This window comes from Choloepus didactylus, chromosome 27, assembly GCF_015220235.1.
Source record: "Choloepus didactylus isolate mChoDid1 chromosome 27, mChoDid1.pri, whole genome shotgun sequence".
Taxonomy (NCBI): domain Eukaryota; kingdom Metazoa; phylum Chordata; class Mammalia; order Pilosa; family Megalonychidae; genus Choloepus; species Choloepus didactylus.
The window spans coordinates 20,790,297-20,816,190 of NC_051333.1; the positions used below are offsets into that span (position 1 = coordinate 20,790,297).

The following is a 25,894-nucleotide window of genomic DNA, read 5'->3' on the forward strand; positions in this document are numbered from 1 at the left end:
AAAAAGCTTTTGGTGTGAAATTTATTCCCTACTCATTGTCTTTCCATGTGGGACTTCAGCCAGTATTTCTTAAAGGGGAGTGAGCACTACTGCATTTTGGGCTGGATAGTCCAGTCCACTGTAGGACATTTACCATTCCTAGCCCTTACTCTTAGATGCTAATGGTGGGCCCTAGTCATTGTGACAAACAGAAAACATCCCCTCACACTTCTGACTGCTGCTGGGATGTCAGTGTGACCCCTAAGAAAGAGCCACTGAGGTGGACTAACACTCTTAACCTCCCTCCCCAGCCCTCACATTATCTTGTTTTTGGAGGGAGAAATGGTCTATCCAACAGGAGTCAGCTCTGTCCTCCCTTTTGTATCTGCCTGCCCATATGGGCCTGAGGAGTTCAGTATGGTCTGTGCCTGGTTGCCTTAGGACCTTCATGTGATGGATATCAACTCAGAAATGTTCCACATTCAGGATGGGGAAAAAACAGCTTCTAGCATTCCCTATACACCACCACCAATAAATAAATCTAAATATAATTTTAGCCACAAAGTTCAAAATTGCTTTAATTATTTTAGGAAATATAAATATGACCATAATTCAATTCTCACATTTTAAAGATGACTTTCACTATGTGTCTTCCTGTTGTATGAGCATGTTACTGTTTAAAAGAGAAAGAACTTTGACAAACATTTTTTATTGAACAGTTTTATTCTGCCTTAGAATAAAAACCTTGCTTTAAGATTGTAAGGTGCACTGCAGGTATGCCATGCTGCCAGTTATTACCAGGGCACCAAATGCCCCAGTAAGTTACCCAGAGGGCTGGGAATATGTGCGAATTCAAATTTTCAGAGCAGGTAGAACCAGTAGTTACAGTTTTTCTTCTTGATTTTGGCCTGGGACATTTCAAACAATCTATACAAGTATTGCCATAGCACTTGTTTCATCTTCAGAAATACCTCAGAAATGTGTTCAGTATCATGATTAGTGGGTCCTCCAAAAGATTTTAACATGCAAGCAAATAGTATTAAACAATATCATCTACACTATGGCTGCCAAATACTGGACCTTAATAACGAAACCAAATTATAAAACATGTCCTTGTAGAGCTATACAAAAGATATAAAATTAAAAGTATCAACCATCTTTAAATATTCCAATTCTCCTACAGTGTAGTTTTCAACATCTTTATTACTACTGAATATTTTAAGGAGAAAGTTAACATAAATCAAAATAGATAAAAATATTTAAATCTTTGGATCCCTTTATCCCATGGCCCTCATAAAAACACAAAAGTGGCCAGATTTTTTTCCATTTTAGATTAAAATACCAAAAAAGATTTTCCAGCAATTTATATAATAAGCAATGAATTCTATACTGAGTCATCTGTGGGTCACAGGCCTAAGAACCAGTGTTCTGATCTTTTACAGGTTACCAAAATAATTTCTAACACTCTGAATCTTCTTGAAATTGAATGGAATGAGTCAAGGCATCATGACAAAATGTTTAATTCCAGGCATATCAGGAAGAACAGGTTAATTGATGTCTAATTGTATTTTCTAAAAAAAAAAGTGAGGGAGGGAGGGGTTACTTATTTGAAAATACAACTAAGTACCTTCTTATCTATGATTATGTACATTCATATACCGAAAATATCTATTATTTGGGCAAATCCTGTGATATGCAATTTACTATAAACTGAAGTTCTTATAATGAGCATGAATAATTATCCTTTTTAGATAATGAAGAATTTATCAATCTCCATTTATGTTCCAAACATTAAAAAAAAAAGAGAGAGAGAGAGTCAAAAGAAATCGTAAGCCTGGAAAGCTAAGGAAAAAACACCCACCAATAACTCTTTTCCTTAGCATATCAACTTCTGCAAGGACACAGTATGTTTGCGGAATTTAAAATGTTTATTCTTTAAAAAATTAGTTGCTTTTTATACAGCTATACAAAGTTCTTAATGTTTCTTTGGCAATGGAATATAATGGAATTTTACAACTATATAAAAAAGTTACCTTTGCCTAAGAAACAGTATTTACTGTGTGTACATAGTTGACTGAAAATTCTCTACCATCCAGCACCCTAATTAACTGACGAAATAAGCTACCTCAAAAGGGATATTACAGGATTTCCAAAATGAAAGAAAGACATACACACACACATACACATACACACACAACCTTCTGTGGCTCAAAACACAGTATCACGGCCCCATCTGCAGGCAACTTGCAATAATTGCCAAATACAATTTAGTGATAAGAAAAATCCTCTCAGTGATGAAAAAATACTTATAAGTCCCACTGAAGTACTGCTTTAGTTTAACTATACATAAGAAATTACTTAACCTTCCGCTATTCCAAATATATTTAATGTTCCTTTTTTAAGATGAGCCCCCGCCCCCTCCCACCCAAGTAACTGCATTATATCTTTGAAATTAAGCAGAAAAACAAAACAAAACAAAACCCAGTGCTGGTGACAAATATACAGCGAATTCACTTCTTCATTCTTCGCAAAGACTGAAACCAATTTCAGGACCATGAAGAGCTAGCAATTCACCTAGGTTCAAAGATGTGTTTGTAGACTATGCAGCAACTTTGTTGTCTTTCTAAAAAAAGGAAAAAAAATTAGCTCATGTTCAAATTATCAATTTATTAACAAGCCTTTCTACTTTGCTTAAATATATTTTCAATTTCCTTTAAATATACCCTCCTACTTTTAATGTAACAAATCTGTTTACTGATTTCCAGCAAACACTTTATTTCTACAGCCAGCAGTAGCTCATTACTGGTTAAATGTATTTTCCAATTAGTAGAGGTTAAGACAGTGGTGTTATGGGTTGGTCTGGATAAGAAGGTCTCCCTCCCTAAGATGTGAGTGCACCCCACTACCTTTACTTGCTCTCCTAATAAATTTTTTAAACAATGATAAAACTTAAACATCATAACAGATGTCAAACTCTTCAAACTCATTTGACAACTTACTTTGGTAAAACTTAATAAAACCTTCAACTTGACAAAAAAAGCAAGAAAGCAATAAAAATCTCAAGGAGTATACAGCACCAGAGCCAAGGTGATGGGGCCTCTATTTTCCTCAGAGCCATTTGCTACAACATACCTGATTTTTATTGTTGAGTCTCACCCCAACTGTTAGACATACTTTTCCTGGGTTAAAGACTTAACTTTATCTGTGTATAAAACAGGAAACCATCTTGTGTAATGTTATCAAAATGCATTACATACGGCATGGTGCAAATTGGTACAGAAAAGAAGAGCTGAGGATGAATGCCCCTCCCCATCCAAAGCCAACCTTCAGAACCCCCCAGCTTATTTATTTATTTATTAGTTTTTGTTTGTTTGTTTTTTTACCTTTCAGAAAGCTGTACGATCGATCCAGACCTTTTAGGGTCCAAAAGCTGTGGTTTTCTGAAAGGTAAAAAAAAAAAAAAAAAAAAAAAAAGAAAAAAGAAAAAAGGAGAGAAGGGGGTGGGGAGGAAAGGGAGGGAGAAAAGAAATAAAATAAAAGGAGAGGGAGAGAGAGTACCATGCTGAGTCATTTTGGATACCTCACTGTCTCTGGAGTCTTTCTGAAGCAACACAGACTCAAATGCAAGGCAATCTGTCTCACCCACCATGGTAACTCCTTGGTAGCAGCAAATAAAATAGGAGCTGGCTACACTCTTATTATCCATACCCTCCGCCCCACCCCCACCTCAAAAAAATAAAAAATTAAAGCACCAAAGGACTAAAAACTCACGGACAGTGCATGTTTCTAATGTTATTATCCTTAAGGAAAACTGAGCTGAGGTAAAGATAATGAAGTTCTAGTTTTGGCTCTATCAGGTTGTTATCTGACAGAGAGCAACTTCTCAGGGTCTTTAGTTTCCTAATCATTTAATGGGGTGGGATGGGAGAATGGTTCTAGTTGGCTGACTTTTTTTCTAAGGAGTTCTAAAAATCTATGATTCTATCTTCACCCATGTTTTCCTTATACAACCAGGTTTGCTTAACCTTACCCCAACACTGTAACAGTTCATGCCAATAAAGCACAAAAAATAAAGCCAACTCACCACATAAAGGCTGCTGCAAATGCCCTAGGCATCCATCTTAAGGTAAATCTCTAAACAACAGATTGCTTACTATTTCCAACTCTCAAAGCTGCCAAATAATAGGATATAGAAGGCTGTTGAAAGAGGTGGGTCACTGAACTCTGCAATGGACAATCAAGGGCTACGCCACAATGATGGACCTTCAGCATCACTGAACTGAAGTGCCACATTCCTCATCAACATGCTAATCATTTACTATGAGCTCATTATGGCTCCATACTCAGCTAGGTGTTTCGGTGGAAAGAAAAGTAGAATACATATTCACAAATGCTAAGAGGCTACCAACTAGTTGGCAATGCAGAATAAAAAACAAACAAACAAACAAACATATGTGCCAATGAAAGCAAATATAATAGGAGGTTAGAAAAGGGAGAAATCAGTGTAGGAAGGAACAGAAGTTTCCAAGGGTGGGGCAAGACCTAAGTGTAAGGTCTATCACCATGCAGGACTGTAAATACCAAGAAAGCCAGGACTGCATCTGCTTTGCTTCCCACCAATGCCCAGCACAGTGTCTGACATACACGAAGAATTCAGTATATTTGTTAAATGAATGAGGCTAGAACTGGAATCAAGCACAGTGTAAAAGAAGATCATGAGTTGATCTGTTTGACTCAGGTTAAGGGGTAATGAGAAATGAGGCTGGATAAGTCAAGTGGGGTCCAGGCATTTACAGAGTCAGAAGAGGAAGTCCTGCTATGAAACACTAGTGCCTTGTAACCACGAGAGAAATGACTGAAGGTCCAGTCAATCTGCCACAATGTCAAATACTCAAGCAGAGATAGAACAAAATGTCAGAGATATATTAAAGCAGATGAAGACTCAGGCAGACTACCTCTAGAATATATTCTAATTCTATCATATATGTGACAGGAGTTTTAACTAAAGGCTCAAAATGAGTAGTGAGCCATAGATTCAAGAAAATGTTTGTATTAGTAAGTGTATGTGCCGTGCACACAGTGGTTACTCAATGAAGGCTTGCTGGTAAGTGTAGACGAGAAAGAAATGACGTCTGGTAATACCCAGCCAACGATGACAGCTATTTTTCCAAATATCTCAAAAACTATCATGAGGAGAGCATATATATTCTGTGAATTTCCAAGGGGAGAGTTAGACAAATGGGTTGAGAACCCAGGGAAAGAGATTTCCACTCAAATTATGTGTATGTCTGTGAGATCTTAATAATAAGAGCATTCCTAGGGTGGGATGGATGCCCTTGGGAAGATTTAAGCTCCCAGCACCCATAAGGGATGCTACAGATAAGGTTAATGATTTTTCATGTATTGTTAAATGGAATAACTGTACAAACCCAATTTGGCTTTTTTAAAAAAAAGCATAAAAAAGATAATGTATTGCTGTGTGGCGAGACTACAGAAGATTAAAAAAAATAAAATATAGTTTAGTAAAAGGAAAAAACGGCTATTAAAATTTTTGATTTATATATTGTTTATCATGCCAAATGTTGAATATTTTGAACATCACCTGTAACCCTTACACAAAAACAAGTATGTCTGAAGTAAAGAAAATGTTCTAAAATTGATCATGTGATGATACTGTGACCCTGCAATTGTACACTATGGTTGGTTGTATGGTGTGTGACTATATCTCAATAAAACTATTTAAAAAAATAATAAAAATAAAATAAAAAATAAAAATAAAAAATAAAATAAACCATATGATTTTAAATTTTCTTTTGCTTGAGTTCTACTTTAAAAAACTAATAACTTATTCATCCATTAAACAATTATGTCTTAAGTGCTTACTTTGTGCCAGATACTTTTGCAGATCCAAAAATAATCAAAGATCCTGCCTTCATGAGCTTATATGCTATCGATGCTATGGAGAAGATAGACAACGAGTATACAAACACATACATAGTTTTAGGCAGTTAAATAATGAGGAAAAATAAACCAGTGTATGTGTATGCTTCCGCATTTGTATGTACGTGTGTGTGTGCACGTAACTAAAAGACAGAGAGAATGCATGAGTATACAAACACAAGCATGAGTACTTTGGGGGCAAACTGACCATTCTAGGCATAAGAAATGGGTACAAAGGACCTGGGACAGGAATAAGCTTGGAACCAAACAAGAGTTCTGCCTTTGACCTGCATGTCTGCAGCAGGGTGAACAAAGGAAAGGGCAATCCCACTGGCAACAAGGACTAGAATCAGTTCTAGAATTCTGACCTTGAAAGGCAGACTGATAATGAAGTGCCTGACAGGCTACGTTGAAGAACATGTATTGTTTTTATAAAGAAAAAGTTTCAAAAATATTGGGGAAAAAAATAACCCAAGTTAGTGTCAAATATTGCAAAGGGATTAAGGGCAGGTATTTGTGAAGGTTACTGAATTTTGTAAGCAAGAGGCCACTGGCTACCTGAAGAGCAATAACAATGATAAGCAAGGGTCATTCTGGAGTTTCTAAGAAAGTGCCCCAGCTTGGATGACATTTTGCAAAAGTCTTGCAGATGCATCAGGTCACTATGGCTAGAGAGCCTGAGCTAATGACTTGAAGCTAATTTTCAGCAGTCTTGGCTGTGATAACACAGTACATCAAAGGCATCAAAATCAACTGTAACAGACCATGGCCAACATGAACACTGATCCTTCCAGAGGTATCTCAACAATGGCTAGTTTTAAATACTGGAAATGAAATTTCCATCAGCAGGTCCACTTCCAGCTACCCTTTGCTATCCTTAGAAGACCTCTTAACAAGGGGATTTTAATCTTTTCTGAGATTGATTACACATCCTCCTCTCCACCACTCTAAAATCAATAACTAGGATAGTAACACTGACTTGATTTATAGACTCCTTTAAATAAATAAACTATACATGTAAGCTACTTTACAGAGCTCTAAAATCCTCTAGCAGTAGTTCCCAAATGCCAACATATGAAATTTAAGACCATGGTGAAGTCAGAAAACACTGAAAACTAGTGAGTTTTCCACAGAACTAAAGAGCACTGATTCAGGAATCAACTTGCTAGAGGTTCAAGCCTTAGCACTATCACAACTACATGACCTTAGACAAACTACTTAGTATCTTTATGCCTATTTCCTCATTTTTAAAATAAGATAATTATGGAAACTATCTCAAGAGTCATGAGGTTTAAATGAGTTAATATGTGAAAAACATTTAGAACAATGCCTACCACATGCTAAATACTATATAACTGTGTAACTGTTAGTTGCTATTAAATGTAAAGGCTATGTCCCACCTACTCTTTTGATGTTCAAGTCTATTTTGCAATATGAAAAATAAAGGTAATAATATATATCTTCTTTTCCTTTTAATAATGCATTACTTAGCCTGCCCCTTCTCCCTGCAAATAAAGAAATAACTGTAAGCCTGTTTCTAATAATTGGGGGGGAGGGGGTATACTTGAGGGTGTTTTTGAAATCTAAAAGTCTAGGAACCATAGTTCTATAATAAAAAGATAAAAAAGAATATCACATATCTATACCTTACTTTCTTCATTTGAAAAGAAAATAGTTTTTAAAAACTTGGTGTTATTAGCCAAGAAGTTACTGCTCCTTAAACTTATAAAAACATCCTAAGTATATCCTCCACAGAAAAATCAAAATGGAAATTGTTCAAATGCTCTTAAAAAAATTCACCCTAACAGATAACTGCATATAACAATACTTACCCTATATTCAAAATCTGCAAATTCTCTGCCTCCGCGACCGCCTCTAAACCCGCCACGAAATCCTCGAGGGGTGGTAAAGATACCACCTCTGCCACCACCACGCCCTCTGCCACCACGGAAACCAAGACCTCCTCTGCCTCTGTACCCACCACGGCCACGATTTGGACGAAGTGGGATTCCAAATGTTTCAGCATTTAACCGTCTTTCTTCAGCCCAGGTTGGTCTCCGTTCTCTATTGTAAGAACAAAGGTTTTTAATAAATCAGGTTCAAAAGGACATTCCTCAGCAATGTTCCTCAGTAGGACTCATTCCCAAATTAAGGTTAAGTAATTCTTAAGGGTCAAATAAAAGCAACTATTTTCTCTACAGTCATCATGAAGCTGTCCATGAAGGATCACTATTTCTATAAGATTCTGTTAAACTTTATGTGAAAATACAACTACCAATTTTTACATATATAGTTAATAAAATAAACATTATCGTCAAAATATAATGGGAATTTGGATAAAATGGGATTGGCAATTGATTCCACCCTCTACTTAGCCCCAAAGGAAGAGAGTGCAAAGCCAGGCAGGAAACCCTGCCTCAGGAAGCTAAGACATAGAGGGTGGGTCCCTAACTCCCCAGTATGCTCCTAGCTTAATTTCTAGATTTGGTGCCAATCAATCCAGCCTATGTCTGAATTGCTGCTGTTCTTCTCCCCCCAATCACAGGACTCAGCATCATCCCTAGGCATGTTTAAATCTGAAGCAGATAATCACCAACAGGTGGCACCAAACTGATGTCAGGATAAGGACAACTTGGATTGGGCAGCAGAACTTCTGGAATCCTCAGCTTGCTATGCTGGGTTCTTTAATTACCCCCACAATAATTTGACACATTCACATTCACCAAATATGGCAGAATTTCAGATGGGTAAAGAAGACTTTAGACATTAGATTAATGCTTCTGCTTGTTTTCTTAAAATTTTTATTGTGGTAACATTTATACCAAGCAAAATTTCCATTTTAACCATTTCATACATACAATTTAATGATACTAATTACATTCATAGTATCATGCTTCCATTACCACCATCCATGCTTCTGTTTTAATTACTAATTTTCCAAATGTGAATCTATCTTTAAACAAAAGTATATGGTTGGATGTGGCAAAGGTAGTGCTGAGAGATAATTGTGTAGCTCTAAATGCTTTCATTAAAAAAAGGTGGGGTGGGATGGGGGGATGGAATGCTTCGGGTGTTCTTTTTTACTTTTATTTTTATTCTTATTTTCATTCTTTCTGAAGTGAGGAAAATGTCCAGAAATTGGTTGGGGTGATGAATGTACAACTATATGATGGTACTGTGAACAGCTGACTGCACACCATGGATGAATGTATGGTATGTGAATATATCTCAATAAACCTGAATAAAAAAAAAGAGAGAGAGAGAGAGAGAGAGAGAGAGAGAGAGAGAGAGAGAGAAAGCCCTGCCCCAATCAAGATGGTGGAGTGAGAAACTTATACTTCATGGCTGTGTTCCCCAACAGAAGCTCAGAACAATCAGCAAGAACTGGTAGAAACATTTTTCTCGAAGCTCCAGAAAACAGTTACAGGACTACAGTAACAGGGTGAGTGCTAAGTCAAGAAAAAGGCTACTAAACAGCAGTAGCATCAACCTTCTTCGCAGAAATGAAAAAGCCAATCATCAAATTTATATGGAAGAGCCAGGGGCCCTGAATAGCTAAAGCCATCTTGAAAAGGAAGAATGAAGTGGAGGACTCCCACTTCCCTATCTTAAAACTTAATACAAAGCTACGGTAATCAAAACAGCATGGGAGGCGGGGACAGATGGCAGACTGGTGAGCTGTATGTTTTAGTTACTCCTCCAGGAAAGTAGGTAGAAACCCAGGAACTGCGTGGACTGGACACCACAGAGCAATCTGACTTTGGGCAGACTTCATACAACACTCATGAAAACGTGGAACAGCTGAGATCAGTGAAATCTGTAAGTTTTTGCGGCCAGGGGACCCGCGCCCCTCCGTGTCAGGCTCAGTCCCGTCGGAGGAGGGGCTGTCAGCTCCGGGAAGGAGAAGGGAGAACTGCAGTGGCAGCCCTTATCGGAAACTCATTTTACTGATCCAAACTCCAACCATAGATAGACTGAGACCAGACACCAGAGAATCTGAGAGCAGCCAGCCCAGCAGAGAGGAGACAGGCATAGAAAAAAAACAACACGAAAAACTCCAAAATAAAAGCGGAGGATTTTTGGAGTTCTGGTGAACACAGAAAGGGGAAGGGCAGAGCTCAGGCCCTGAGGTGCATATGCAAATCCCGAAGAAAAGCTGATCTCTCTGCCCTGTGGACCTTTCCTTAATGGCCCTGGTTGCTTTGTCTCTTAGCATTTCAATAACCCATTAGATCTCTGAGGAGGGCCCCTTCCTTTTTTTTAATCCTTTTTTCTTTTTCTAAAACAATTACTCTAAGAAGCCCAATACAGAAAGCTTCAAAGACTTGCAATTTGGGCAGGTCAAGTCAAGAGCAGAACTAAGAGAGCTCTGAGATAAAAGGCAATAATCCAGTGGCTGAGAAAATTCACTAAACACCACAACTTCCCAAGAAAAGGGGGGTGTCCGCTCACAGCCATCATCCTGGTGGACAGGAAACACTCCTGCCCGTCGCCAGCCCCATAGCCCAGAGCTGCCCGAGACAACCCAGTGTGAAGGAAGTGCTTCAAATAACAGGCACACAACACAAAACTGGGCGTGGACATTAGCCTTCCCTGCAACCTCAGCTGATTGCCCCAGAGTTGGGAAGGTGGAGCAGTATGAATTAACAAAGCCCCATTCAGCCATCATTTCAGCAGACTGGGAGCCTCCCTACACAGCCCAGCAGCCCAGAACTGCCCTGGGGGGACGGCACTCACCTGTGACATAGCACAGTCATCCCTCAACAGAGGACCCGGGGTGCACAGCCTGGAAGAGGGGCCCACTTGCAAGTCTCAGGAGCCATACGCCAATACCAAGGACTTGTGGGTCAGTGGCAGAGACAAACTGTGGCAGGACTGAACTGAAGGATTAGACTATTGCAGCAGCTTTAAAACTCTAGGATCACCAGGGAGATTTGATTGTTAGGGCCACCCCCCCCTCCCTGACTGACCAGAAACACGCCCCATATACAGGGCAGGCAACACCAACTACACACGCAAGCTTGGTACACCAATTGGACCCCACAAGACTCACTCCCCCACTCACCACAAAGGCTAAGGAGGGGAGAACTGGCTTGTGGAGAACAGGTGGCTCGTGGACGCCACCTGCTGGTTAGTTAGAGAAAGTGTACTCCACGAAGCTGTAGATCTGATAAATTAGAGATAAGGACTTCAATTGGTCTACAAACCCTAAAAGAACCCTATCAAGTTCAGCAAATGCCACGAGGCCAAAAACAACAGAAAATTATAAAGCATATGAAAAAACCAGACGATATGGATAACCCAAGCCCAAGCACCCAAATCAAAAGATCAGAAGAGACACAGCACCTAGAGCAGCTACTCAAAGAACTAAAGATGAACAATGAGACCATAGTACGGGATACAAAGAAAATCAAGAAGACCCTAGAAGAGCATAAAGAAGACATTGCAAGACTAAATAAAAAAATGGATGATCTTATGGAAATTAAAGAAACTGCTGACCAAATTAAAAAGATTCTGGACACTCATAGTACAAGACTAGAGGAAGTTGAACAACGAATCAGTGACCTGGAAGATGACAGAATGGAAAATGAAAGCATAAAAGAAGGAATGGGGAAAAAAATTGAAAAAATCGAAACGGACCTCAGGGATATGATAGATAATATGAAACATCCAAACGTAAGACTCATTGGTGTCCCAGAAGGGGAAGAAAAGGGTAAAGGTCTAGGAAGAGTATTCAAAGAAATTGTTGGGGAAAACTTCCCAAATCTTCTAAACAACATAAATACACAAATCATAAATGCTCAGCGAACTCCAAATAGAATAAATCCAAATAAACCCACTCTGAGACATATACTGATCACGCTGTCAAACACAGAAGAGAAGGAGCAAGTTCTGAAAGCAGCAAGAGAAAAGCAATTCACCACATACAAAGGAAACAGCATAAGACTAAGTAGTGACTACTTAGCAGCCACCATGGAGGCAAGAAGGCAGTGGCATGATATATTTAAAATTCTGAGTGAGAAAAATTTCCAGCCAAGAATACTTTATCCAGCAAAGCTCTCCTTCAAATTTGAGGGAGAGCTTAAATTTTTCACAGACAAACAAATGCTGAGAGAATTTGCTAACAAGAGACCTGCCCTACTGGAGATACTAAAGGGAGCCCTACAGACAGAGAAACAAAGACAGGACAGAGAGACTTGGAGAAAGGTTCAGCACTAAAGGGATTCGGTATGGGTACAATAAAGGATATTAATAGACAGAAGGGAAAAATATGACAAACATAAACCAAAGGATAAGATGGCTGATTCAAGAAATGCCTTCACGGTTATAACGTTGAATGTAAATGGATTAAACTCCCCAATTAAAAGATACAGATTAGCAGAATGGATCAAAAAAAATGAACCATCAATATGTTGCATACAAGAGACTCATCTTAGACACAGGGACACAAAGAAACTGAAAGTGAAAGGATGGAAAAAAATATTTCATGCAAGCTACAGCCAAAAGAAAGCGGGTGTAGCAATATGAATCTCAGATAAAATAGACTTCAAATGCAGGGATGTTTTGAGAGACAAAGAAGGCCACTACATACTAATAAAAGGGGCAATTCAGCAAGAAGAAATAACAATCGTAAATGTCTATGCACCCAATCAAGGTGCCACAAAATACATGAGAGAAACACTGGCAAAACTAAAGGAAGCAATTGATGTTTCCACAATAATTGTGGGAGACTTCAACACATCACTCTCTCCTATAGATAGATCAACCAGACAGAAGACCAATAAGGAAACTGAAAACCTAAACAATCTGATAAATGAATTAGATTTAACAGACATATACAGGACATTACATCCCAAATCACCAGGATACACATACTTTTCTAGTGCTCACGGAACTTTCTCCAGAATAGATCATATGCTGGGACATAAAACAAGCCTCAATAAATTTAAAAAGACTGAAATTATTCAAAGCACATTCTCTGACCACAATGGAATACAATTAGAAGTCAATAACCATCAGAGACTTAGAAAATTCACAAATACCTGGAGGTTAAACAACACACTCCTAAACAATCAGTGGGTTAAAGAAGAAATAGCAAGAGAAATTGCTAAATATATAGAGACGAATGAAAATGAGAACACAACATACCAAAACCTATGGGATGCAGCAAAAGCAGTGCTAAGGGGGAAATTTATAGCACTAAACGCATATATTAAAAAGGAAGAAAGAGCCAAAATCAAAGAACTAATGGATCAACTGAAGAAGCTAGAAAATGAACAGCAAACCAATCCTAAATCAAGTACAAGAAAAGAAATAACAAGGATTAAAGCAGAAATAAATGACATAGAGAACAAAAAAAAAAATAGAGAGGATAAATATCACCAAAAGTTGGTTCTTTGAGAAGATCAACAAGATTGACAAGCCCCTAGCTAGACTGACAAAATCAAAAAGAGAGAAGACCCATATAAACAAAATAATGAATGAAAAAGGTGACATAACTGCAGATCCTGAAGAAATTAAAAAAATTATAAGAGGATATTATGAACAACTGTATGGCAACAAACTGGATAATGTAGAAGAAATGGACAATTTCCTGGAAACATATGAACAACCTAGACTGACCAGAGAAGAAATAGAAGACCTCAACCAACCCATCACAAGCAAAGAGATCCAATCAGTCATCAAAAATCTTCCCACAAATAAATGCCCAGGGCCAGATGGCTTCACAGGGGAATTCTACCAAACTTTCCAGAAAGACCTGACACCAATCTTACTCAAACTCTTTCAAAACATTGAAGAAAATGGAACACTACCTAACTCATTTTATGAAGCTAACATCAATCTAACACCAAAACCAGGCAAAGATGCTACAAAAAAGGAAAACTACCGGCCAATCTCCCTAATGAATATAGATGCAAAAATCCTCAACAAAATACTTGCAAATCGAATCCAAAGACACATTAAAAAAATCATACACCATGACCAAGTGGGGTTCATTCCAGGCATGCAAGGATGGTTCAACATAAGAAAATCAATCAATGTATTACAACACATTAACAAGTCAAAAGGGAAAAATCAATTGATCATCTCAACAGATGCTGAAAAAGCATTTGACAAAATCCAACATCTGTTTTTGATAAAAACACTTCAAAAGGTAGGAATTGAAGGAAACTTCCTCAGCATGATAAAGAGCATATATGAAAAACCCACAGCCAGCATAGTACTCAATGGTGAGAGACTGAAAGCCTTCCCTCTAAGATCAGGAACAAGACAAGGATGCCCGCTGTCACCACTGTTATTCAACATTGTGCTGGAAGTGCTAGCCAGGGCAATCCGGCAAGACAAAGAAATAAAAGGCATCCAAATTGGAAAAGAAGAAGTAAAACTGTCATTGTTTGCAGATGATATGATCTTATATCTAGAAAACCCTGAGAAATCGACAATACAGCTACTAGAGCTAATAAACAAATTTAGCAAAGTAGCGGGATACAAGGTTAATGCACATAAGTCAGTAATGTTTCTATATGCTAGAAATGAACAAACTGAAGAGACACTCAAGAAAAAGATACCATTTTCAATAGCAACTAAAACAATCAAGTACCTAGGAATAAACTTAACCAAAGATGTAAAAGACCTATACAAAGAAAACTACATAACTCTACTAAAAGAAATAGAAGGGGACCTTAAAAGATGGAAAAATATTCCATGTTCATGGATAGGAAGGCTAAATGTCATTAAGATGTCAATTCTACCCAAACTCATCTACAGATTCAATGCAATCCCAATCAAAATTCCAACAACCTACTTTGCAGACTTGGAAAAGCTAGTTATCAAATTTATTTGGAAAGGGAAGATGCCTCGAATTGCTAAAGACACTCTAAAAAAGAAAAACGAAGTGGGAGGACTTACACTCCCTGACTTTGAAGCTTATTATAAAGCCACAGTTGCCAAAACAGCATGGTACTGGCACAAAGATAGACATATAGATCGATGGAATCGAATTGAGAATTCAGAGATAGACCTTCAGATCTATGGCCGACTGATCTTTGATAAGGCCCCCAAAGTCACTGAACTGAGTCATAATGGTCTTTTCAACAAATGGCGCTGGGAGAGTTGGATATCCATATCCAAAAGAATGAAAGAGGACCCCTGCCTCACCCCCTACACAAAAATTAACTCAAAATGGACCAAAGATCTCAATATAAAAGAAAGTACCATAAAACTCCTAGAAGATAATGTAGGAAAACATCTTCAAGACCTTGTATTAGGCGGCCACTTCCTAGACTTTACACCCAAAGCACAAGCAACAAAAGAGAAAATAGATAAATGGGAACTCCTCAAGCTTAGAAGTTTCTGCACCTCAAAGGAATTTCTCAAAAAGGTAAAGAGGCAGCCAACTCAATGGAAACCATTTTTGGAAACCATGTATGTGACAAAAGACTGATATCTTGCATATATAAAGAAATCCTACAACTCAATGACAATAGTACAGACAGCCCAATTATAAAATGGGCAAAAGATATGAAAAGACAGTTCTCTGAAGAGGAAATACAAATGGCCAAGAAACACATGAAAAAATGTTCAGCTTCACTAGCTATTAGAGAGATGCAAATTAAGACCACAATGAGATACCATCTAAAACCGGTTAGAATGGCTGCCATTAAACAAACAGGAAACTACAAATGCTGGAGGGGATGTGGAGAAATTGGAACTCTTATTCATTGTTGGTGGGACTGTATAATGGTTCAGCCACTCTGGAAGTCAGTCTGGCAGTTCCTTAGAAAACTAGATACAGAGTTACCATTCGATCCAGGAATTGCACTTCTCGGTATATACCCGGAAGATCGGAAAGCAGTGACACGAACAGATATCTGCACGCCAATGTTCATAGCAGCATTATTCACAATTGCCAAGAGATGGAAACAACCCAAATGTCCTTCAACAGATGAGTGGATAAATAAAATGTGGTATATACACACGATGGAATACTACGCGGCAGTAAGAAGGAACGATCTGGTGAAACATATGACAACATGGATGAACCTTGAAGACATAATGCTGAGCGAAATAAGCCAGGCACAAAAAGAGAAATATTATATGCTACCACTAATGTGAACTTTGAAAAATGTAAAACAAATGGTTTATAATGTAGAATGTAGGGGAACTAGCAGTAGAGAGCAATTAAGGAAGGGGGAACAATAATCCAAGAAGAACAGATAAGCTATTTAACGTTCTGGGGATGCCCAGGAATGACTATGGTCTGTTAATTTCTGATGGATATAGTAGGAACAAGTTCACAGAAATGTTGCTATATTATGTAACTTTCTTGGGGTAAAGTAGGAACATGTTGGAAGTTAAGCAGTTATCTTAGGTTAGTTGTCTTTTTCTTACTCCCTTGTTATGGTCTCTTTGAAATGTTCTTTTATTGTATGTTTGTTTTCTTTTTAACTTTTTTTTCATACAGTTGATTTAAAAAAGAAGGGAAAGTTAAAAAAAAAAAAAAAAGAAAAACAAGGAAAAAAAAAAGATATATGCCCCCTTGAGGAGCCTGTGGAGAATGCAGGGGTATTGGCCTACCCCACCTCCATGGTTGCTAACATGACCACAGACATAGGGGACTGGTGGTTTGATGGGTTGAGCCCTCTACCATAAGTTTTACCCTTGGGAAGACGGTTGCTGCAAAGGAGAGGCTAGGCCTCCCTATGGTTGTGGCTAAGAGCCTCCTCCCGAATGCCTCTTTGTTGCTCAGATGTGGCCCTCTCTCTCTGGCTAAGCCAACTTGAAAGGTGAAATCACTGCCCTCCCCCCTACATGGGATCAGACACCCAGGGCAGTGAATCTCCCTGGCAACGTGGAATATGACTCCTGGGGAGGAATGTAGACCCAGCATCGTGGGACGGAGAACATCTTCTTGACCAAAAGGGGGATGTGAAAGGAAATGAAATAAGCTTTAGTGGCAGAGAGATTGCAAAAGGAGCCGAGAGGTCACTCTGGTGGGCACTCTTACGCACACTTTAGACAACCCTTTTTAGGTTCTAAAGAATTGGGGTAGCTGGTGATGGATACCTGAAACTATCAAACTACAACCCAGAACCCATGAATCTCGAAGACAGTTGTATAAAAATGTAGCTTATGAGGGGTGACAATGGGATTGGGAAAGCCATAAGGACCACACTCCACTTTGTCTAGTTTATGGATGGATGAGTAGAAAAATAGGGGAAGGAAACAAACAGACAAAGGTACCCAGTGTTCTTTTTTACTTCAATTGCTCTTTTTCACTCTAATTATTATTCTTGTTATTTTTGTGTGTGTGCTAATGAAGGTGTCAGGGATTGATTTAGGTGATGAATGTACAACTATGTAATGGTACTGTAAATAATCGAAAGTACGATTTGTTTTGTATGACTGCGTGGTATGTGAATATATCTCAATAAAATGAAGATAAAAAAAAACAAAAAAAACCACAACAGCATGATACTGGCACAAGGTCAGATACATAGACCAAAAGAATAGAACTGAGAACTCAGAACAACCCTCACATTGATGGCCACCTGATTTTTGACAAGAGGCAATTGGGAATGAATAATCTCTTCAACAAATGGAAAACTGGATCCCTATTTGCAAAAAAAAGAGGAGGAACCCTTAGAAAAAAATCAACTCAAAATGGATCAAAGACCTAAATACAAAAGTAAGAGCTATCAAAGTCCTTGAATAAAACACAGGGAAACACATTCAAGACCCTGTGTTAGGCAATGGTTTTTTAGACTTTATATGTAAACCAAAACAACAAAAGAAAAAATAAACAAACGGAACCGTATCAAAATTAAAAACTCTTGTTCCTAAAAGGACTTTATTATGAAAGTAAAACAATCACCTACAAAATGGGAGAAAATATTTGGAAACCACATGTCTGATAAAGGATTAATATTCAGAATATATAAAGAAATCCTTCAACTTAACAACAAAAACACAACTAACCCAATTAGAAAATGGGCAAAAGGTTTGAACAGACATTTCTCCATAGAAGATATACAAATGGCTGGAAAGCACATGCAAAGATGCTCAACCCCATTAGCTATTGGGAAAATGCAAATCAAAACCACAATGAGATATCATTTCACACCCATTAGAATAGCCGTATCAAAATTACAGAAAATAAAAAGTGTTGGAAAGGATGTGGAGAAATAGGAATATGCATTCATTGCTGGTGGCAATATAAAATGGTGCAACCACTGTGGAAGACAGTTTGCTGGTTCCTCAGAAAGCTAAGTACAGAACTACTATATGACCTGGCAACCCCAACTAAGGTATATACCCCAAAGAATTGAAAGCAGGAACTTTGAAAACAGATATTTGCACATGGATTTTCATAGTGGCATTATTCACAACTGCCAAAAGATGGAAGCAACCCAAGCGTCCATGAACCAATGAATGGATAAACAGTGTGGAATATTACCCAGCCGTAAAAAGTAATGAAATCCTGATACATACAACAACATGGATGGAACCTCGAAGACATCATGTTGAGTGAAATAAGCCAGACAACAAAAATAAGACACTTATTTGGAACAATTAGAATAAGCAAACTCATAGTCAGAATCTAGAATATAGCTTACCAGGGGACAGGGTGTAGATAGGGAATGGGAAATTAAGGCTAAAAATGTACAGGGTTCCTATTTGGAATGATGGAAATGTTTTGGTAATGAATGGTGGTGATGGTAGCACAACATTGTGAATGTAATGAACAGCACTGAAATATATATCTGAATATGAGTAAAAGGGGAAAATGTTAGATTGTACCTTTGGTAACTGAACAAAAAATTTTTAAAAACCCATGGAACTTAAAAAAAAAACAAAATACAAAACCCATGGAACTATACATTGATCCCTAAGTTAAACCATGGACTTTAATTAATGGTACAATTATAAAAATGTGCTATCATCAATTTTAACAAATGTTCCACATCAATGCAGGGTGTTGGTTGTGGGGGACAATATGGGAATCCTATATTTTACACATGGTTGTTTTGTAAACCCACAACTTCTCTAATAATAATAATTTTAATAACAATAACAATTTTGAAAAGCAGTAGCATCTCCTGGATACTCTGCTGGTCACTCCCCCATCCCAGTGTGGATGCCTGGTCCCAGTTCCAGAGGGAGCAGAGTAACCCCTGTGCACTTACTAGGAGCATATATCTCTGAGTCAACCTGTCTGGTGGTGGATTTGAGGGACCCACTGTCCCAGAAATTGCCCTGTGTATAGAGGCAGCTCAGGGAACTCTCCTATAGAATGCTGTGGGAGAGTCAACAGAACATGCAGCCTGGGCAAGGAACTGGCGGCTGTAGAAATACAAGTGCAGTGCCTAGGACCATGGGGAAACTGTTTCCTAGGGAAGAGGGGGCTTTCAGAACCAGGGAAACCAGGGAAGCACATGAAAAGATGCTCAACACCATTAGCCACCAGGGAAATGTAAATCAAAACCACAAGATACCATCATACCTACTCCAACGGCTACTATTCAAAAATGGAAAATAACAAGTGTTGGAGAGGATGTAGAGAAACAGAACATTCAATCATTGTTGGTGGGAACATAAAACAATGCAGCTAGTTTTGAAAACAGCCTGGCAATTCCTCAAAAATTTGAAAGTAGAATTAACAAACAACCTGGCAATCCCACTTCTACATATAGACCCCCAAAAATTGAAAGCAGAGATTGAACAAATAGTTTCACACTGATGTTAACAGTGGCATTATTCACAATAGCCAGAAGATGGATGCAACTCAAGTCTTCATCAACAGAGGAATGCATCAACAAAATATGGTACATGTATGTATGTGTGTGTGTATATATATATATATGTATGTATGTGTATATACACATATATAATGGAATTTTATTCAGCCATAAAAAGGAATGAAGTTCTGATACATGCAACAAGATGGATGAATCAACTTCACGACATCATGTTGAGTAAAACAAAAAATAAAATATTGCTATATCATCTGAGTCAGAAATGTTACTGAGGGTGTGGTAGGGGTAGAGAATAAGGAGTTCATGCTATTTTGTGTTTGGGTTGAAGGGTAAATTTTGGTAATGAACAGTGCCTCTGGTTGCAATACATTGTGAATATAATCAACACCACTGAATTGTATATTTGAAAGTGGTTAAAATGGGAAATTTTTAAAAACCATAGAACTGTAAAATACAGTGAAACATAACATAAACTATGAATTATAGTCAATAGTATAATTATAACAATGTTTCATCAATCGTGACAGTAGGCCCAAACCAACGCACAGTGCTAATAGTAAGGAAACTGTGTGTGTAAGGGGGATATATGGGAACTCTGTACTTTTCTGCAAGATTTTTCTGTAAACCTATAACTTTTCTTAAAAAAAAAAAAAAAAAAGTACATAGTTCTTTTCAGGGAATAATATAATTTACATTTTAGTAGATATTCTTTTAGTAAAAAAAAGATTAAAAAATTAATTGTGGTCATTAGGTATTTTTAAGTATTCATTAAACCTGTATTTATAAGAAATCATTTATACTTCCAACACCAAAAGATCAAAGCAGTAGCAAAAAAGACTGTACCTATTATCATCACAAGAAATATTATCAAAGAAGGATTTAGTTTTGTCATAATAGCAATTAGGTCCAAGTGGATCTTCTTCATCAGCATTTCCTTCACTGTTTTGGGTATCAACTCCGGAGTCTCCTTTATCTTCACCATTTACAGGCTTCTCCTGTTTCTCAAGTTTATCTTCTAATGAAAAACAATCACACACCATGAAAGTCAAGAACTATACTAAATAAAATTAAACACCCAATTTGAAAAATATCCACAATTCAGAGGTCAAAGATTATTTTCTGAGAAAACCTAAAACTTACCTTTTAATTTAAGTTTATTATGAAATTCTCTATCGATTTCCTCCTTATTAAACTGTGCATTCGCACTTTCAAAGTCAAAGTCTTTCTCAAATTTCATTGGACCATCTCGCCGAATACCAAATCTTCCTCTGCCACCTCGATGACCCCCACGTCCCCTCCTTGGAGCTGAAGGAGCACCTGGAACTATGAAAATAAAGAACATATACAAAGGACATTCAATACACAATAGCTGGTTTAGGACAGAAGTTGCTATTGTGGTCTTTATATTAAAAGATCAAAAACAGAAATGCTGAAAAATCTCTATACACATTATCATATTTATATTTTTTATATAAAATAAGACAGACTGAGACAGAACACTTTAAAGTTTAAAAATATTTATATATAAGGGGTCCACTTTCATAAATGTGTTACTAATAGAGTGCATAAACAAGTTTGGAAACTTCTGCACTAAATTAATGTTTGCTCCTTGAGGGCTGGGGTTTGTTCTCATTAGTGCAATATTCCTAATATCTATAAAGTTCCTGGCACAGAGTAGGTTCTCAAAATCTAGAAAGCCTTTTATGGAAAGGATCACAGGAACAAATTTTTACAGAAACAAAAATAAATGAATAATTAGCACAAATTGGCAAGGCTCAAATTTCAATGCAGGAGGTGCTACTTCCACATCACAGATAAATCAATAGATGAGAAGCATCAGGTCTCAACTGATTCCAAATCCTTTCTACTTTGCCTTTACTGTGTCCCCCATTTTAAATGGCTCCATATTATTCAAGTCTTCCTGTACTTATCTTTTCTCCCTCTACAATGTAACACAATAGGATTTAAGTCAATTGTAGGAGTTATGATAAAGCAATACCAAAGTAGCATAACTTATCATGAAAACTTGAGAACCCAAATATCTAACACAAGAGGAATGGTTAAGAAATAAAAAACCAAAGGAGGAGAAAGGAATAGGATCTGATGTGAGTAAACTGAAAAATGTGGCACACAAAACAGTATGAATTTGGTGACCATAATTATGTGAAATGTTTAGTACACACTGACAGATCAGGAGTAACTACAGGTTTGTGTTTGCTGAGGTTTGGCAAACTGCCTAAGTTTGAGGAAACAAATCACAAAAATCAATCATAGCAACATATCCAGATTTTTTTTTACGGCATACAGCACATATAAAAATATATACAAACTCATTGGAAAATCACATCTAGCTCCCCAAAATTAAATGAAAGATTACTTCTTAATGACAGCCTCTGTTAAGGTGATTATGCATTGTTTCTTTTTTTTTTTTAATTTGGAAGTTTCTATTATAATTTATGGGTAAATCAAAGATAAAAAAGAAGTATAACACCAATATATTAAATAAATAATCATGAAATAAAATTAAAGCTGTTTTAGGTACAAATAACTTTAGTGAGAAAACATTTAAAACTTTTAAGGTACACACAATTCCATTCCTAAGAGCATAGAAAACAATGAAAGACATAAATTATTATAAAGCTAACATGAAATGTATATAAAAATAATAAAAAAATAGAAAAGACAGTCAAAAGAGGAAGCCATGGAGGAATGTAAATATAAATGCACAAAACCTATTAGCAGATAAAATTCAAGAATATATTAAAAAGACAATTGCCTACCATCAAGTAGGGTTTATTCCAGAAATGGAATGATGATTTTTAAGAAATATTTAGTGTGAAATAATTATAGTCACCAGAAGTTGAAAAAAACAGTACAGAGTGAACCTATCTACACATCATCCAGCTTCCCCTCCAGTAACATCTTATATAACTATTGTACATTATCAGAGCCAGGAAACTGACATTGGGACAATGTAATTAACTACAGACCTTTACTCAGATTTCACCAATTTTTACATACAATCATTTTTTGGGTATGTCTCTGTGTTTAGTTCTATTACATGTTATCACATGTATAGATTCCCATAACCATCACCATAATCCAGACAAATAATTGTTTTGTCACCACAAAGGAACTCCCTTGTGCAACTTCTTTACAGATGCCAATCACTGTCTTTCATTTTTTTAACAGTAGCTAGGTACTATACATTTTAAATGTTCTCCCCATTAAGAAGCACATATGGTGTTCAGATCCCACTAACTTACCTACTTGTCTCTTGCTATCATTTCTGAGTTGCTCATTTTCTGGTCTTGAAACTTTGTGTGCTTCAGCTATAAAAGACATGCAAAGTGACAAATCAACTTAGGATACGTAATCAAAACTGCTGTAAAGTCCCCTAAAACAAAACCTGTGCAATACCCACAAAAATCTATACCTCACCACCAACACTATGAATCAAACTTGAAAGACTGAAGATTCTATCAGTTCAGTTTAAACTTTCTAGGATCATTCACATAAAGTAAATCCTTTCAGTGACAATAAGGTAAATGGAAAATGTTGATCAGTCAATTAAAGAATAGTAAATAGCCAAAATTCTACCTCGCCTGTGCTCCTGATTCTCTATTGCTTTTTGGCTGGTAGATGGCACAGGCCTGGTTGATACAGGGCTCCTTCTCCCAACAGGTGCTGGAGCAGGTAAGTGGGCCGAGGCGGTCTGTACTGCTTGTTCCATGGTTGGGCTTTTTCTCAAAGGGTCTAACTGAGGGCTTGAACGACCTAAAACATAACCAAAAGATAAGACACTACCCTATCTTTGGGGATTTCAAAATATTCTAGGTCCTAAAAGAAAAATATGTCTACAATTTTATTTCTAATGATCCAAATTCTTAGTCCAAACTGGAATTCATCTGCTTAATAGACCAGTTTAAAACTGGCTATCCCTGGTGGGCTGGTCACCAAGTTAGTTAAGAAATATTAAAAGGAAAAAAACTATCTGTATATCCAGTGGAATAAGGTTTAAGTTCTTCAAAAACTGCTGCATACATATACTAACCTAAAAAATATGAAACATTATTTCCTGACTCAAGCTTGCCTAAGAATATTATCAGAGATCCTGATGTAGACAGGCAAAATGCAGGCTTTCTCCAATAACCACAAGATTATGTTCACGTTAGTCAATTTTTTCAAAGGCTTTACTTTTTTAGTACCATCTGAAGATGTGACTAAAGTGATATCTTTATTTCTATAGGCATTACCTACATTAAATTTCTATTATAAGGAGGTAAAAGACTGGAAAGTTAGACAGGTGTCTCCAATACCTTACGGACTTGAGTAATCAAACAGAAAAACTAAAAGACCAAAACCAACTAAATCCCTCAGATATTACACAATAGCCATAATCATACCTTGACATATGAAAGTTTTCTTGGCAAGTTTTGCTTAACATGGGTTGTGTACCTCACAAAACCTCATTTTTTCTTTTATGAGCTCAGAGACGTCTAGAGTATGCCACAAAAGAATGTGACATCAGGTGCTCCCATCATGCTTTTAGCCCCTACAATATTTGCTATATATCTATGCTGAAGGCTCTCATATTCCATGATATTGCACCAAAATACAATGTTCTGCTCAAAAATTATGCTCATTTTAATGTGAAAATAATTGAAAATATGCTGCACACATTACTACCAGCCGTTGCATTTTCTGCACAGGGTCCAAACAACTGGTGAACTGGAGAGTGCTGTACAGACTGGTTATCATGTACCCAAATACTTCAGAGACACTTAGTTAATTAGTAATACTGACCAAGTTTATAGTTATATAAAGTATGCAATTACAAATGCATTATCACTATTTCTAGCCTGATGTCTGTACCTACATTGCCATTAATAGAAACACTGCAATTTTTCCATTAATTATAAATAAGAAATTATGATGGTTTATGTAAGTTTTTTATATAAGTTTTGATCTATGAGAAAACATTCTGGAACCACTTATACTTATGAAACAAGTGTTAAAACTATTTTTTTAAGCAGATCGGTATAGTTAATTTTACAATACTATAGTAAATGATCTTACTTCATCTAGGTTTTTCCTCAAGAAAATATCCTGTGACTCACAAGTACTATAAAACACAAGTGATGGGTCAATCACTGCAAGTAAGAACTCATCTGCTGTGTACTTAAAATTTTATTTACTATTAAAGTCTACTATACTAATCTTGGTATAAATAGGGAGATATTTGTGATGCCAGGCATATTAGGAATAAACCCAGAAGTTATTTCAATATAACAGAAACACACCTCCTTGAGCTATCTTCCCATCCTTATAATAGTTAAAAGAAAATTACAGGTGGTTTAATTTTTGTGAAATTCAGAAATTTTACTTTGTGAAATTTAAAATGAAGACTCCCAGACCATTTCCGCCATAGCTTTAAATAAATACGTTTCTAACTTTCTTCTAATATGTACTTTAAAAAAATTTAACACTTTAATATATTTAAATTTTATTCTAGTGCTTAGTATGAGGGAAAAATCAACTTATTTTCCCTTATCAGTCAGCTGCCTGTCCCAACATAATTTAGTGGAACAGTCAGCCTTTCTTCACTGATTAATATCTAGTACATAAGCCCTACCCGATTACTTTCATTTTTCAAATATATCTGGCTATATTTACATGTTTATATTTAAGATAACTTCTGTATCTGTTTAAAGTTTTCCCACTATTCCATTTGGATTGACTGAAAGTACAGTAAATTGAATGAACATGAGAAGTCTTCCAAATACAGAATCTTTATATCCAGAACAAATGTTTCTCCCATGATATACAACTTCTTTTATATCCCTCTATTGCATTTTCCATTTTTCAAAGAAGTTGGTCATATTTCTTTTAATTTCAATTGTATTTTTCGTATTTCTTATTATACACTTTATACATAATTTCTATCTCTCATTATTGTGAGCATCCTCTTTTATCCCCATTATAAAATCAATGGGTTAGGTTATAGGTCAACTATTGATTTTTCCATATTTACTTTACACTTGACCTCTATCTAATTTAATTCCTTTATTAGCTTTTCTAGGTTTTCAGCTAATTCTAAAATCCAAGTAGAAAATCATGGCATTGATAAATAATACTAATGCCAATATTTATGTCTCTTTTTTTCCAGGAGTTCCTGATTTGGCTAAAAATTCCAGAACAATGTTGAGTGATAGTGA

The 25,894-nt window shown here is 36.8% G+C and overlaps 1 protein-coding gene across 2 annotated transcripts in view; it reads right to left on the bottom strand.

Moving 5' to 3' along the window:
- Window positions 1-539: 539 nt before the first annotated feature.
- LSM14A (LSM14A mRNA processing body assembly factor) overlaps window positions 540-25,894 on the bottom strand; it is a 57,321-nt gene continuing 31,966 nt past the window's right edge. Inside the window, exons 5-11 of one of the 2 annotated variants that reach the window (XM_037819388.1) lie at window positions 23,277-23,453; window positions 22,943-23,008; window positions 20,817-20,999; window positions 20,520-20,691; window positions 7,752-7,983; window positions 3,363-3,419; window positions 540-2,602 (exon numbers count right to left, since the gene is read on the bottom strand). In XM_037819388.1, the coding sequence (XP_037675316.1) occupies window positions 3,396-3,419; window positions 7,752-7,983; window positions 20,520-20,691; window positions 20,817-20,999; window positions 22,943-23,008; window positions 23,277-23,453 (854 nt within the window). In that variant the 3' untranslated portion in view covers window positions 540-2,602; window positions 3,363-3,395. The remainder of the gene's footprint in view (window positions 2,603-3,362; window positions 3,420-7,751; window positions 7,984-20,519; window positions 20,692-20,816; window positions 21,000-22,942; window positions 23,009-23,276; window positions 23,454-25,894) is intronic. The other variant, XM_037819389.1, reaches the window with a different exon arrangement.